This window comes from Nerophis ophidion, linkage group LG21, assembly GCF_033978795.1.
Source record: "Nerophis ophidion isolate RoL-2023_Sa linkage group LG21, RoL_Noph_v1.0, whole genome shotgun sequence".
Taxonomy (NCBI): Eukaryota; Metazoa; Chordata; class Actinopteri; order Syngnathiformes; family Syngnathidae; genus Nerophis; species Nerophis ophidion.
In genome coordinates, this window is record NC_084631.1 from 24344835 (window position 1) to 24357671 (window position 12837).

Here is a 12837-nt window from a genome sequence, read left to right on the forward strand (position 1 = left end):
AATAAAGTGTTTCTGACTCTGATAAATGTAAAATACCTATATGTACGCTCTGAGCTTGGGATGAATCCTATTTTACTAGCCAGTATTTCGGCAATCTTCACAAGAAAAGAAAAAAAACAAAACACTCATTTGAGCAATGATTGAGCCGAAAGGGTGTAGGTTGAAGCAACGCTTATATAAACCTACCCCATCACAACAAGAACAAGGTTCAAAATATATAAAATCTAAAACACGCTTCACTTATATTACTTTTTTTTTTTAAACAATATATAAGCAACATATATGTAGCACACGTCTCATATACACAGTTTAACATTTAAATCAAACATATACATTTGTACACATATATATATATATATATATATATATATATTATATATACACAATTTATTTAAATTCCATACAAAGTGGTAATATATACATTTTAATATAACCTATATGTATAATTATGAAATCATAAATTGTATTTATATACATATATATTATTGTCTTTCTAAAACAATGTTTGCTCTTCATATATATTCATCAAATCAAACTAAATGAAGCACAAACCTTTGGAAAGCAGTTTTCTGAATTTTTGTGTGGCAATTAACTGATGGTCTGCGTCTTCAGAGAAGATCATCTGAATCATATCCGGTGTTATGAGTCCATCCTGCCGAGTCAACATGGGACAAGTAGTCAGTAGTGCAGGCGAGGACAGCCATGTGACGATGCGTATTACCTGACTTACGCTGGCAACGGGTACAGTCGAGCTGATGTCTGGATCCTGGATCGGACATTCTGACATTGTCTCGTCCACTGAAAGTGCACTGACATTCCTCCTCTTAAAAAGCTGTGGGTCGATATGATGCCATGAAACATATAGCGTGTGCATCTCTATTACTGCTGTAAAGAAGACAAGCTACCTGCTCTTCCCGTTTCTGTTTGCGCAACTGGATTCCTTCTTCCTCCCTCCTTCGGCGCATCTCTTGCGGATTCAGTGCTTTGTTCTTGTAGCTCTTCATCCTGCAGTTGTCTTTACCCGGGCTCGCCATGGTGGCTGGAGGCAGGAAGCAGCAATTGTAAATCACGCAGAAATATCATAATCAAATATCATTTTTCTAAATGTTTGACATGAGATGGAGTCATTTAACAACAGCCGCAAGCAGACTACATTATTGGGGTCTCTTGCAGATCACAAAACATTCCCCTGATGTTCTTTAATAGGTACTACATGTACAAGAAACTACAAAACACTATACATTAGGGAGCGACCGATTACCCCCGCCAATGTGACAATCATTGGCACTTCATCTTTAACTTAACAATATGTGGCATTTTGACGTAAATCTTTTTTTTTCTCCACACGTGTACATACATACATACATGTCCATTAATTTTTAGAACTCTTATTTTTTGGGTGATAGTGATTGGAGCACATACTTGTTGGTCACAAAAAACATTCATGAAGCTTGTTTCTTTTAGGAATTTATTATGCGTCTACTGAAAATGTGGCCAAATCGGCTTGGGTCGAAAGTAATGTTAATATTTGGTTACATGTTCCTTGGCAAGTTTCACTGCACTAAGGCACTTTTGGTTGCCATCCACAAGCTTCTGGTTGAATTTTTGACCACTCCTCTTGACAAGATTGGTGCAGTTCGGCTAAATGTGTTGGTTTTCTGACATTGACTTGTTTATTCAGCATTGTCCATATGTTCTCAAAGAGGGTTCAAGTCAGGACTTTGGGAAGGCCATTCTAAAACCTTTGGATACTCCTCCTTTTTCATTGTCCATTTACTCTCTGTAAAGCACCAGTTCCATTGGCATCAAAACAGGCCCAGAGCATAATAGTACCACCAACATGCTTGACGGTAAGCATGGTGTTCCTGGGATTAAAGGCCTTACATTTTCTCCTCCAAACATCCATCCATCCCATCCATTTTCTACCGCTTATTCCCTTTTGGGAACGCGGGGGGCGCTGGCGCCTATCTCAGCTACAATCGGGCGGAAGGCGGGGTACACCCTGGACAAGTCGCCACCTCATCGCAGGGCCAACACAGATAGACAACATTCACACTCGGGCCAATTTAGTGTTGCCAATCAACCTATTCCCAGGTGCATCTCTTTGGAGGTGGGAGGAAGCCGGAGTACCCGGAGAGAACCCACGCATTCACGGGGAGAACATGCAAACTACACACAGAAAGATCCCGAGCCCGGATTTGAACCCAGGACTGTAGGAACTTCGTATTGTGAGGCAGACGCACTGACCCCTCTGGCACCGTGAAGCCCTCCTCCAAACATATTCTTAGGTATTGTGGCCAAACAGCTCAATTGTTGTTTCATCTGACCACAGAACATTCCTCCAGAAAGTCTTATCTTTGTCCATGTGATCAGCAGCAAACTGTAGACGAGCCTTAAGGTGTCGCTTCTGGAGTAAGGGCTTCCTTCTTGCATGGTAGCCTCTCAGTCCATGGCAATGCAAAACACGCTCGACTGTGGACACTGACTCCGTTGTTCCAGCAGCTTCCAATTCATTGCACATCAGCTTTTTGGTGGTTCTCAGTTGACTCGCGATCATCCTGACCAATTTTCTCTCAGCAGCAGGTGGTAGCTTGCGTTTTCTTCCTAATTGTGGCAGTGACAAAACTGTGCCATGCACTTTATACTTACGAAAAATTGTCAGCGCAGTTGATCTTGGGACCTTAAGCTGCTTTAAAATGGCTCCAGGTGACTTTCCTGACTTGTTCAAGTCAATGATTAGTTTTTTCAGATCTGTGCTGAGTTCCTTCGACTTTCCCATTATCGCGTTTGTAACCTGTCTAATGACTGCATCACATGAGCCTTATTTAAATGGGCTCAGAGAAGTCAACAGGTGTGGTCAATCATAATCACTCACATGACGTTAAAAAGCCATGCCATGAAGCTAATCGGATTTGATTGTAACGTTTTTACATAACCAAAATTGATAATGTATGTTGCTGTACTTATAATTTTGACTTAGCAGATTTGGTCACATTTTCAGTAGATCCATAATAAATTCATAAAAGAACCAAACTTCATGAATGTTTTTTTGTGACAAACAAGTATGTGCTCCAATCACTCAATCACAAAAAAATAGGAATTGTAGAAATTATTGTAAACTCAAGACAGCCATGACGTTATGTCCTTCACAAGTGTATGTAAACTTTTGATCACGACTGTGTGTTTTTTATATATATATATATATATATATATATATATACATATACATAGACACACACACACACATTTATCTATTGTCTGTTTCATTTCCGGTTCACCATCACTGTTTGTTTTACTTCTGGTTGACTGACATTGGGAAAAAAACTTTTTGCGAGATATTGCAAAAATTTTCGAGAGGTCTCGCAAAACATTTTTCCCTCTATGTCCCTTTAGGGGCTACGTATTGCTCCTTTTTTTGTCCTATTTTAGACACACAGCAAAGGAGCGGAAGTGAAACAGACAAAGCGACGGCGGAACCTACCCATCATCCGTGGGAGAAGTTTATTGATTTCTATTTTAGAATTGGCCTAACATATAAAAATATCAAATCGTATTATAGTCCCACAACAGAGCACAGATGATGGGTAGGCTCCCGCATGCTTCCACTCCTCCATCAGTCTGTTGCATTTCCGGTTCACTGACATAGGGAAAAAACCTTCTGCACGATCTCGCAAAAAGTATTGCGAGATCTCACGAAAAGTAGTGCGATATGGAAAAGTGCAATATATTTACCTGTACAGTAATCTATTTATGTATATCTGCACCTAATTGATTATATATCCTGCACTACCACTAATGAAACAAAATTTCATAATTATCTGTACTGTAAAGTTCAAATTTGAATGACAATAAAAGTCTTCTCATAGTCATTCTCCTTGACATCTCATTGGGTTGTGAGTTTTTCCTTGCCCTTATGTGGGATCTGAACAAAGGATATTGGTGTGGCTTGTGCAGCCCTTTGAGACACTTCGTGATTTAGGGCTATATAAATAAACATTGATTGATTAGAGATCTCGCAAGAAGTATTGCGAGATCTCGCAAAACATCTTTGTCCCTTTAGGGCAGGGGTGCCTATTACGTCGATCGCGAGCTACCAGTCGATCGCGGAGGGTGTGTCAGTCAACCTCAAGCCAGGCATTAAAAAAATAGACATAGAAATGAGCAATCATCAATCTTTACCAAAACTTTACTTTCGTCAGTTGTTTGACATTCTCGGCACCCAAAGATCTTGTGAGATGACGCTGGCTGCTGCGAGCTCATTATTAAGAATAAAATCACTTACAGGAGAGAAACACTTTTTATCTCAACAGACTCTTGGGCCGTACCTGCTGTCAAAACTCTAAAGACCGACTGCACAGTTCCTGTCTTCACCATAAAAGACCTGCTTCATCCTCTCTGTGCTAACAAAATTAGAGTCTCAGAAAGCTAGCGTGCACAAGCTAGCAAGCTACAGAGTTTGATGCCAATGTATTTCTCCCCCGCCCTCAGCGACCGCTCCCTCTCCTCTCTCGCTCACACATTCACTGACATCACTCACTTGCCGCGGGCCACACACACATATGCTACTCTCATAAGAAAGTGTTTAAAAAGGAGTATGCAAGTTGGACAAATGAGATGCCAAGTCCAACCACTTTCATGTGGTATTGGACAGAAAGGAGGACTTGTTTTCTCCAGTTGAAAATGTGGACGTTATCAGCACCACTGTCTGATTCCAAACAATGCAAGTCATCAGAATCAGGTGATACACCAACTTATATTCTTGTCTTCATGAAAGAAAGGAATCTATGTGTTAAATATGTTTGTATTATCATTAAACACCATTAATTGTTAACAAAAATGTCCCTTTCATAAATAAATAAATTATAAATATGAATGAGGTAGATCTCCCCGACTTGGTCTATTAAAAAGTAGCTTGCCTGCAGAAAAATTGTGAGCACCCATGCTTCAGGGGCTCCGTAGAGCAACGATCTCAAAATGTTAAATAAAACTTCAACATTTTGGGATGACGAAGCAAAGACCTCCAGCAGCACTGACATCGGGGAACAATTATCGTGAGCATGCGCATTTCTCGTACTTAACACAATTACCGTATTTCCTTGAATTGCCGCAGGGCATATAGTGTGCGCCTGCCTTGAATTACTGCCGGGTCAAACTCGCTTCCCAAAATAATTAGCGCATGCTTAGTATTACCGCCTGGTCAAACTCGTGATGTCACGAGTGACACTTTCCCTGTCATCATTTTCAAATTGGAGGAGGCTGTTTTCAACACCGGTAATTTGAAATCGCATAAAGGGAAGAAGATTAAGAGCTATCCATCCATCCTTTCATCTTCTTCCGCTTATCCGAGGTTGGGTCGCGGGGGCAGCAGCCTAAGCAGGGAAGCCCAGACTTCCCTCTCCCCAGCCACTTCGTCTAGCTCTTCCCAGGGGATCGCGAGGCGTTCCCAGGCCAGCCGGGGGACAGAGTCTTCCCAACGTGTCTTGGGTCTTCCCCGTGGCCTCATACCGGTTGGACGTGCCATATACACCTCCCTAGGGAAGCGTTCGGGTGGCATCCTGACCAGATGCCCGAACTACCTCATCTGGCTCCTCTCGATGTGGAGGAGCAGCGGCTTTACTTTGAGCAGAGCTTCTCACCCTAAGGGAGAGCCCCGCCACACGGCGGAGGAAACTCATTTCGGCCTCTTTTGCCCATGATCTTATCCTTTCGGTCATGACCATAGGTGAGGATGGGGACGTAGATCAACCAGTAAATTGAGAGCTTTGCCTTAAGAGCTATTCAGTAGGATTTAAGGTCCAAGCTTACATCACACTCAATTTTTTACTGCATACCTTTGGTAAGTGCCGCAGTGAGAAGAGGTTTTAAAATAATTAGCACATGCCTTTGGTAAGCGCAGGAGTGAGAAGAAGTTATAAATTAATTAGCGCCCGGGCGGCAATTCAAGGAAATACGGTTGTTGTGCAGCGTTAACCTTTTAGAAATAAATGCTAACGCATTTGATGTCGGTGCACTACAGCCATGAGAGCTCCATCCTGCAGTCAAATTAGCGTTTAAGATGATATGTAGCAGATCGTATGTGATACCCCTGTTATGTTTCTATCAAACACAGGGCTAGCTATCCATGCACAGCTACACTATGTTGGTTTGAAGCGGTGCACGCGTTCGGAATGTACTTACGATAGCGATAACGACATTCACACGGAAATACATGCAGTGCTTTTTTTACGCACTTATTACGTAATGTACCTTCAAAAGTTGTGGCTTTTCCAAAACTACAAGCCTGGCAGAGCTAACTCTTCTGTGGTGGAAATGGCGTCCTGACACTTTCCCAGAAAACACCTCGCGTCAACACAACGTACGTCATTTCCCCCAGCTGTCGACTCGTTTCCGGCTACCTGAAAACCGTTGTCAGGCCATCCTCCTTACATAATTTCCATCGAAGATGCATGAAAATATACGTTTTTACACAGATTTGTGATAGTAATAAAAATAGTTTTAGACAACATTTTGATAATTTCTTTATGTTTTATCATGCCCTGCATTTTGTGTTTTATTTTGAAAACCCAGAGCGGAAGTTCCCGACACACTTAACGTATTGGATTTGACTACAATACCCCGGTGATTGTTTCTACTACGGTAAGTCCGCCTGCGTTTAATCGGAGTTACCAGAATGTCGTTTAAAAGTGAAACACAACTATGTACGTCGCTCTGTGTCTTTGCGTCGAGCGCCGTGTGACTTAGGGATTCGAACCACGTCGTGGCGCGTTATGGAGCTTATAACGTTGCACAGCAGGAGGGCTAATACTCATCGGGGGAGGCTCGGCCAAAACTAGTGTTTGTTAAAGTTGCTCACCTTCACGGAACATCCCTCGGTGTTGTTCGTTACAAACCTTCTCTTAAAAATAATTTAACATTTATTTAACGAATTTAAGTGATTCAATTGGCGTATGGTTATTTGGTTAAAAGATAATGAATCACTAGTACGCTGGTTTCAAGTGCTGCTTCAACACTTCAGAAATGTAGGTGTCCTATTTCTATTCATATATTTATTACAACATATGTGCCTTGTCGATATTGTAAGTTTTTAATTTATTTCTCCTTTTCTATTTATGATTTAGTTTAATGTTATGTTGGTTGAATTTTTAGTTTGTTCCTTTTTTTTAGTAAATCAATGAACTGAATTAAACTAAGTAATATGCGGACAATAATATCTCCGAATTCCTTAGTAATGTGTTCCAAAGAGTCTGAAAATAAAAAATTGTACAAAAAAAAGGTAAAAGTATAATACCGCTGAGCTCACCCAGCAGGCACAAGACATTGAAACAGTGCTGAAAACTTTTTGAATTATGTCCTGACTTTGAGCAACTTAAACCTGACGTTAAAACAACATCCTTCTTGACGACGTTTAATCAATATCAGGTTGTGATGTTGATTTGACCATTGAAATTTGGTCATTTCCTAACCAATATTCTACAACACAAATCTACATTGTTGAAACATCCTTTTTGACGAAGTTTAATCAATGTCAGGTTGTGATGTTGATTTGACCATTCAAATGTGGTTATTTCCTAACCAATATTATACAACACAAATCCACATTGTTGAAACAACAATCTTGTTGATGACGTTTAATCAATGTCAGGTTGTGATGTTGATTTGACCATTGAAATGTGGTTATTTCCTAACCAATATTATACAACACAAATACACATTGTTGAAACAACAATCTTCTTGATGACGTTTAATCAATGTCAGGTTGTGAGGTTGATTTGACCATTGAAATTTCGACATTTCCCAACCAGTATTCTACAACACAAATACATATTGTTGAAACAACATCCTTCTTGACGACATTTAATCAATGTCAGGTTGTGATGGTGATTTGACTATTGAAATTTGGTCATTTCCCAACCAATATTCTACAACACAAAAATGCAACATTGAAACAACACGTTTAATCAATGTCAGGTTGTGATGTTGATTTTAGCCATTGTGATGTTGATTTTAGCCATTGAAATTTGGTCATTTACTAACCAATAGCACACAAATTACATTGTTGAAACAACATCCTTTTTGACAAAGTTTAATCAATGTCAGGTTGTGATGTCGATTTGACCATTGAAATTTGGTAATTTCCCAACCAATATTCTACAACACAAATACACATTGTTGAAACAACCTTCTTGACGACGTTTAATCAATGTCAGGTTGTGATGTTGATTTGACCGTTGAAATGTGTTCATTTCCCAACCAATATTCTACAACATAAATACACGTTGAAACAACATCGTTCTTGACGGGACGGCGTGGCGCAGTGGGAGAGTGGCCGTGCGCAACCCGAGGGTCCCTGGTTCAAATCCCACCTAGTACCAACCTCGTCACGTCCGTTGTGTCCTGAGCAAGACACTTCACCCTTGCTCCTGATGTGTGCTGGTTGGCGCCTTGCATGGCAGCTCCCTCCGTCAGTGTGTGAATGTGTGTGTGAATGGGTAAATGTGGAAGTAATGTCAAAGCGCTTTGAGTACCTTGAAGGTAGAAAAGCGCTATACAAGTACAACCCATTTATTTATTTGACAATGTTTAATCAATGTCAGGTTGTGATGTTGATTTTAGCCATTGAAATTTGGTCATTTCCTAACCAATAGTCTAAAACACAAATTACATTGTTGAAACAACATCCTTTTTGACAAAGTTTAATCAATGTCAGGTTGTGATGTCGATTTGACCATTGAAATTTGGTAATTTCCCAACCAAAATTCTACAACACAAATACACATTGTTGAAACAACTTTCTTGACTACGTTTAATCAATGTCAGGTTGTGATGTTGATTTGACCTCAAATGTGGTTATTTCTTAACCAATATTATACAACACAAATACACATTGTTGAAGCAACAACCTTCTTGATGACGTTTAATCAATGTCAGGTTGTGATGTTGATTTTGGCCATTGAAATTTGGTCATTTCCTAACCAATATTCAATAACACAAATCTACATTGTTGAAACAACATCCTTTTTGATGAAGTTTAATCAATGTCAGGTTGTGATGTTGATTTGAACATTGAAATTCAGTTATTTCCCAACCAATATTCTACAACACAAATACACATTGTTGACACAACATGCTTTTTGACGACGTTTAATCAATGTCAGGTTGTGATGTTGATTTGACCATTGAAATGTGTTAATTTCCCAACCAACATTCTACAACATAAATACACGTTGAAACAACATCCTTCTTGACAATGTTTAATCAATCTCAGGTTGTGATGTTGATTTTGGTCATTGAAATTTGGTCATTTCCTAACCAATATTCTACAACACAAATACGCATTGTTGAAACAACCTTCTTGACGACGTTTAATCAATGTCAGGTTGTGATGTTGATTTCACCATTGAAATGTGGTAATTTCCCAACCAACATTCAACATCATAAATACACATTGAAACAACATGCTTCTTGACGACGTTTAATCAATGTCAGGTTGTGATGTTGATTTTGGCCATTGAAATTTGGTCATTTCCCAACCAATATTCTACAACACAAATACACGTTGTTGAAACAACATGCTTCTTGACGACGTTTAATCAATGTCAGGTTGTGATGTTGATTTTGGCCATTGAAATTTGGTCATTTCCTAACCAATATTCTACAACACAAATTACATTGTTGAAACAACATCCTTTTTGACGAAATTTAATCAATGTCAGGTTGTGATGTTGATTTGAACATTGAAATGTGGTTATTTCCCAACCAATATTCTACAACACAAATACACATTGTTGAAACAACCTTCTTAAAGACGTTTAATCAATGTCAGTTTGTGATGTTGATTTGACCATTGAAATGTGTTCATTTCCCAACCAACATTCTACAACATAAATACACGTTGAAACAACATGCTTCTTGACGACGTTTAATCAATGTCAGGTTGTGATGTTGATTTGACCATTGAAATTTTGTTATTTCCCAACCAATATTCTACAACACAAATAAACATTGTTGAAACAACATGCTTTTTGACGACGTTTAATCAATGTCAGGTTGTGATGTTGATTTGACCATTGAAATGTGTTCATTTCCCAACCAACATTCTACAACATAAATGCACGTTGAAACAACATCTTTCTTGACCATGTTTAATCAATGTCAGGTTGTGATGTTGATTTTGGTCATTGAAATTTGGTCATTTCCTAACCAATATTCTACAACACAAATACGCATTGTTGAAACAACCTTCTTGATGACGTTTAATCAATGTCAGGTTGTGATGTTGATTTTGGTCATTGAAATTTGGTCATTTCCTAACCAATATTCTACAACACAAATACGCATTGTTGAAACAACCTTCTTGACGACGTTTAATCAATGTCAGGTTGTGATGTTGATTTGACCATTGAAATGTGGTAATTTCCCAACCAACATTCAACAACATAAAATACACGTTGAAACAACAGGCTTCTTGACGACAAATACGCATTGTTGAAACATCCTTTTTGACGAAATTTAATCAATGTCAGGTTGTGATGTTGATTTAAACATTGAAATGTGTTCATTTCCCAACCAACATTCTACAACATAAATACACGTTGAAACAACATGCTTCTTGACGACGTTTAATCAATGTCAGGTTGTGATGTTGATTTTGGCCATTGAAATTTGGTCATTTCCTAACCAATATTCTACAACACAAATACGCATTGTTGAAACAACCTTCTTGACGACGTTTAATCAATGTCAGGTTGTGATGTTGATTTTGGTCATTGAAATTTAAGTCATTTCCTAACCAATATTCAATAACACAAATTACATTGTTGAAACAACATCCTTTTTGACGAAATTTAATCAATGTCAGGTTGTGATGTTGATTTGAACATTGAAATGTGGTTATTTCCCAACCAATATTCTACAACCCAAATACACATTGTTGAAACAACCTTCTTAAAGACGTTTAATCAATGTCAGTTTGTGATGTTGATTTGACCATTGAAATGTGTTCATTTCCCAACCAACATTCTACAACATAAATACACGTTGAAACAACATGCTTCTTGACGACGTTTAATCAATGTCAGGGTGTGATGTTGATTTTAGCCATTGAAATTTGGTCATTTCCTAACCAATATTCTACAACACAAATCTACATTGTTGAAACATCCTTTTTGACGAAGTTCAATCAATGTCAGGTTGTGATGTTGATTTGACCATTGAAATGTGTTCATTTCCCAACCAACATTCTACAACATAAATGCACGTTGAAACAACATCTTTCTTGACCATGTTTAATCATTGTCAGGTTGTGATGTTGATTTTGGTCATTGAAATTTGGTCATTTCCTAACCAATATTCTACAACACAAATACGCATTGTTGAAACAACCTTCTTGACGACGTTTAATCAATGTCAGGTTGTGATGTTGATTTTGGTCATTGAAATTTGGTAATTTCCTAACCAATATTCTACAACACAAATACGCATTGTTGAAACAACCTTCTTGACGACGTTTAATCAATGTCAGGTTGTGATGTTGATTTGACCATTGAAATGTGGTAATTTCCCAACCAACATTCAACAACATAAAATACACGATGAAACAACATGCTTCTTGACGACGTTTAATCAATGTCAGGTTGTGATGTTGATTTTGGCCATTGAAATTTGGTCATTTCCCAACCATCATTCTACAGCATAAATACACGTTGAAACAACATCCTTCTTGACCATGTTTAATCAATGTCAGGTTGTGATGTTGATTTTGCTCATTGAAATTTGGTAATTTCCTAACCAATATTCTACAACACAAATACGCATTGTTGAAACAACCTTCTTGACGACGTTAAATCAATGTCAGGTTGTGATGTTGATTTTGGTCATTGAAATTTGGTCATTTCCTAACCAATATTCAATAACACAAATTACATTGTTGAAACAACATCCTTTTTGACGAAATTTAATCAATGTCAGGTTGTGATGTTGATTTAAACATTGAAATGTGTTCATTTCCCAACCAACATTCTACAACATAAATACACGTTGAAACAACATGCTTCTTGACGACGTTTAATCAATGTCAGGTTGTGATGTTGATTTTGGTCATTGAAATTTGGTCATTTCCTAACCAATATTCTACAACACAAATACGCATTGTTGAAACAACCTTCTTGACGACGTTTAATCAATGTCAGGTTGTGATGTTGATTTTGGCCATTGAAATTTGGTCATTTCCTAACCAATATTCTACAACACAAATACGCATTGTTGAAACAACCTTCTTGACGACGTTTAATCAATGTCAGGTTGTGATGTTGATTTGAACATTGAAATGTGGTTATTTCCCAACCAATATTCTACAACGCAAATACACATTGTTGAAACAACCTTCTTAAAGACGTTTAATCAATGTCAGTTTGTGATGTTGATTTGACCATTGAAATGTGTTCATTTCCCAACCAACATTCTACAACATAATACACGTTGAAACAACATGCTTCTTGACGACGTTTAATCAATGTCAGGGTGTGATGTTGATTTTAGCCATTGAAATTTGGTCATTTCCTAACCAATATTCTACAACACAAATCTACATTGTTGAAACATCCTTTTTGACAAAGTTCAATCAATGTCAGGTTGTGATGTTGATTTGACCATTGAAATGTGTTCATTTCCCAACCAACATTCTACAACATAAATGCACGTTGAAACAACATCTTTCTTGACCATGTTTAATCATTGTCAGGTTGTGATGTTGATTTTGGTCATTGAAATTTGGTCATTTCCTAACCAATATTCTACAACACAAATACGCATTGTTGAAACAACCTTCTTGACGACGTT

The 12837-nt window shown here is 38.2% G+C and overlaps 2 protein-coding genes across 7 annotated transcripts in view; one reads left to right on the forward strand and one right to left on the reverse strand.

Moving 5' to 3' along the window:
- kpna5 (karyopherin alpha 5 (importin alpha 6)) overlaps positions 1 to 12837 on the reverse strand; it is an 89415-nt gene that overhangs the window by 20626 nt on the left and 55952 nt on the right. For 2 of the 4 annotated variants that reach the window (XM_061882314.1, XM_061882316.1), the window contains 3 exons: positions 906 to 1039; positions 731 to 832; positions 553 to 652 (listed from right to left, as the gene is read on the reverse strand). In XM_061882314.1, the coding sequence (XP_061738298.1) occupies positions 553 to 652; positions 731 to 832; positions 906 to 1034 (331 nt within the window). In that variant the 5' untranslated portion in view covers positions 1035 to 1039. Of the gene's footprint in view, positions 1 to 552; positions 653 to 721; positions 833 to 905; positions 1040 to 6246; positions 6404 to 12837 lie in introns of those variants that run through there. The other 2 variants (XM_061882315.1, XM_061882313.1) reach the window with 2 other exon arrangements.
- The window catches only part of zufsp (zinc finger containing ubiquitin peptidase 1), a 39617-nt gene continuing 33180 nt past the window's right edge, over positions 6401 to 12837 (forward strand). Inside the window, exon 1 of one of the 3 annotated variants that reach the window (XM_061882312.1) lies at positions 6401 to 6636. Coding sequence is in view for 2 of the 3 variants with exons in the window: in XM_061882310.1 (XP_061738294.1) it covers positions 6948 to 7019 (72 nt within the window). In the remaining variant the exon portion in view is untranslated. The other 2 variants (XM_061882310.1, XM_061882309.1) reach the window with 2 other exon arrangements.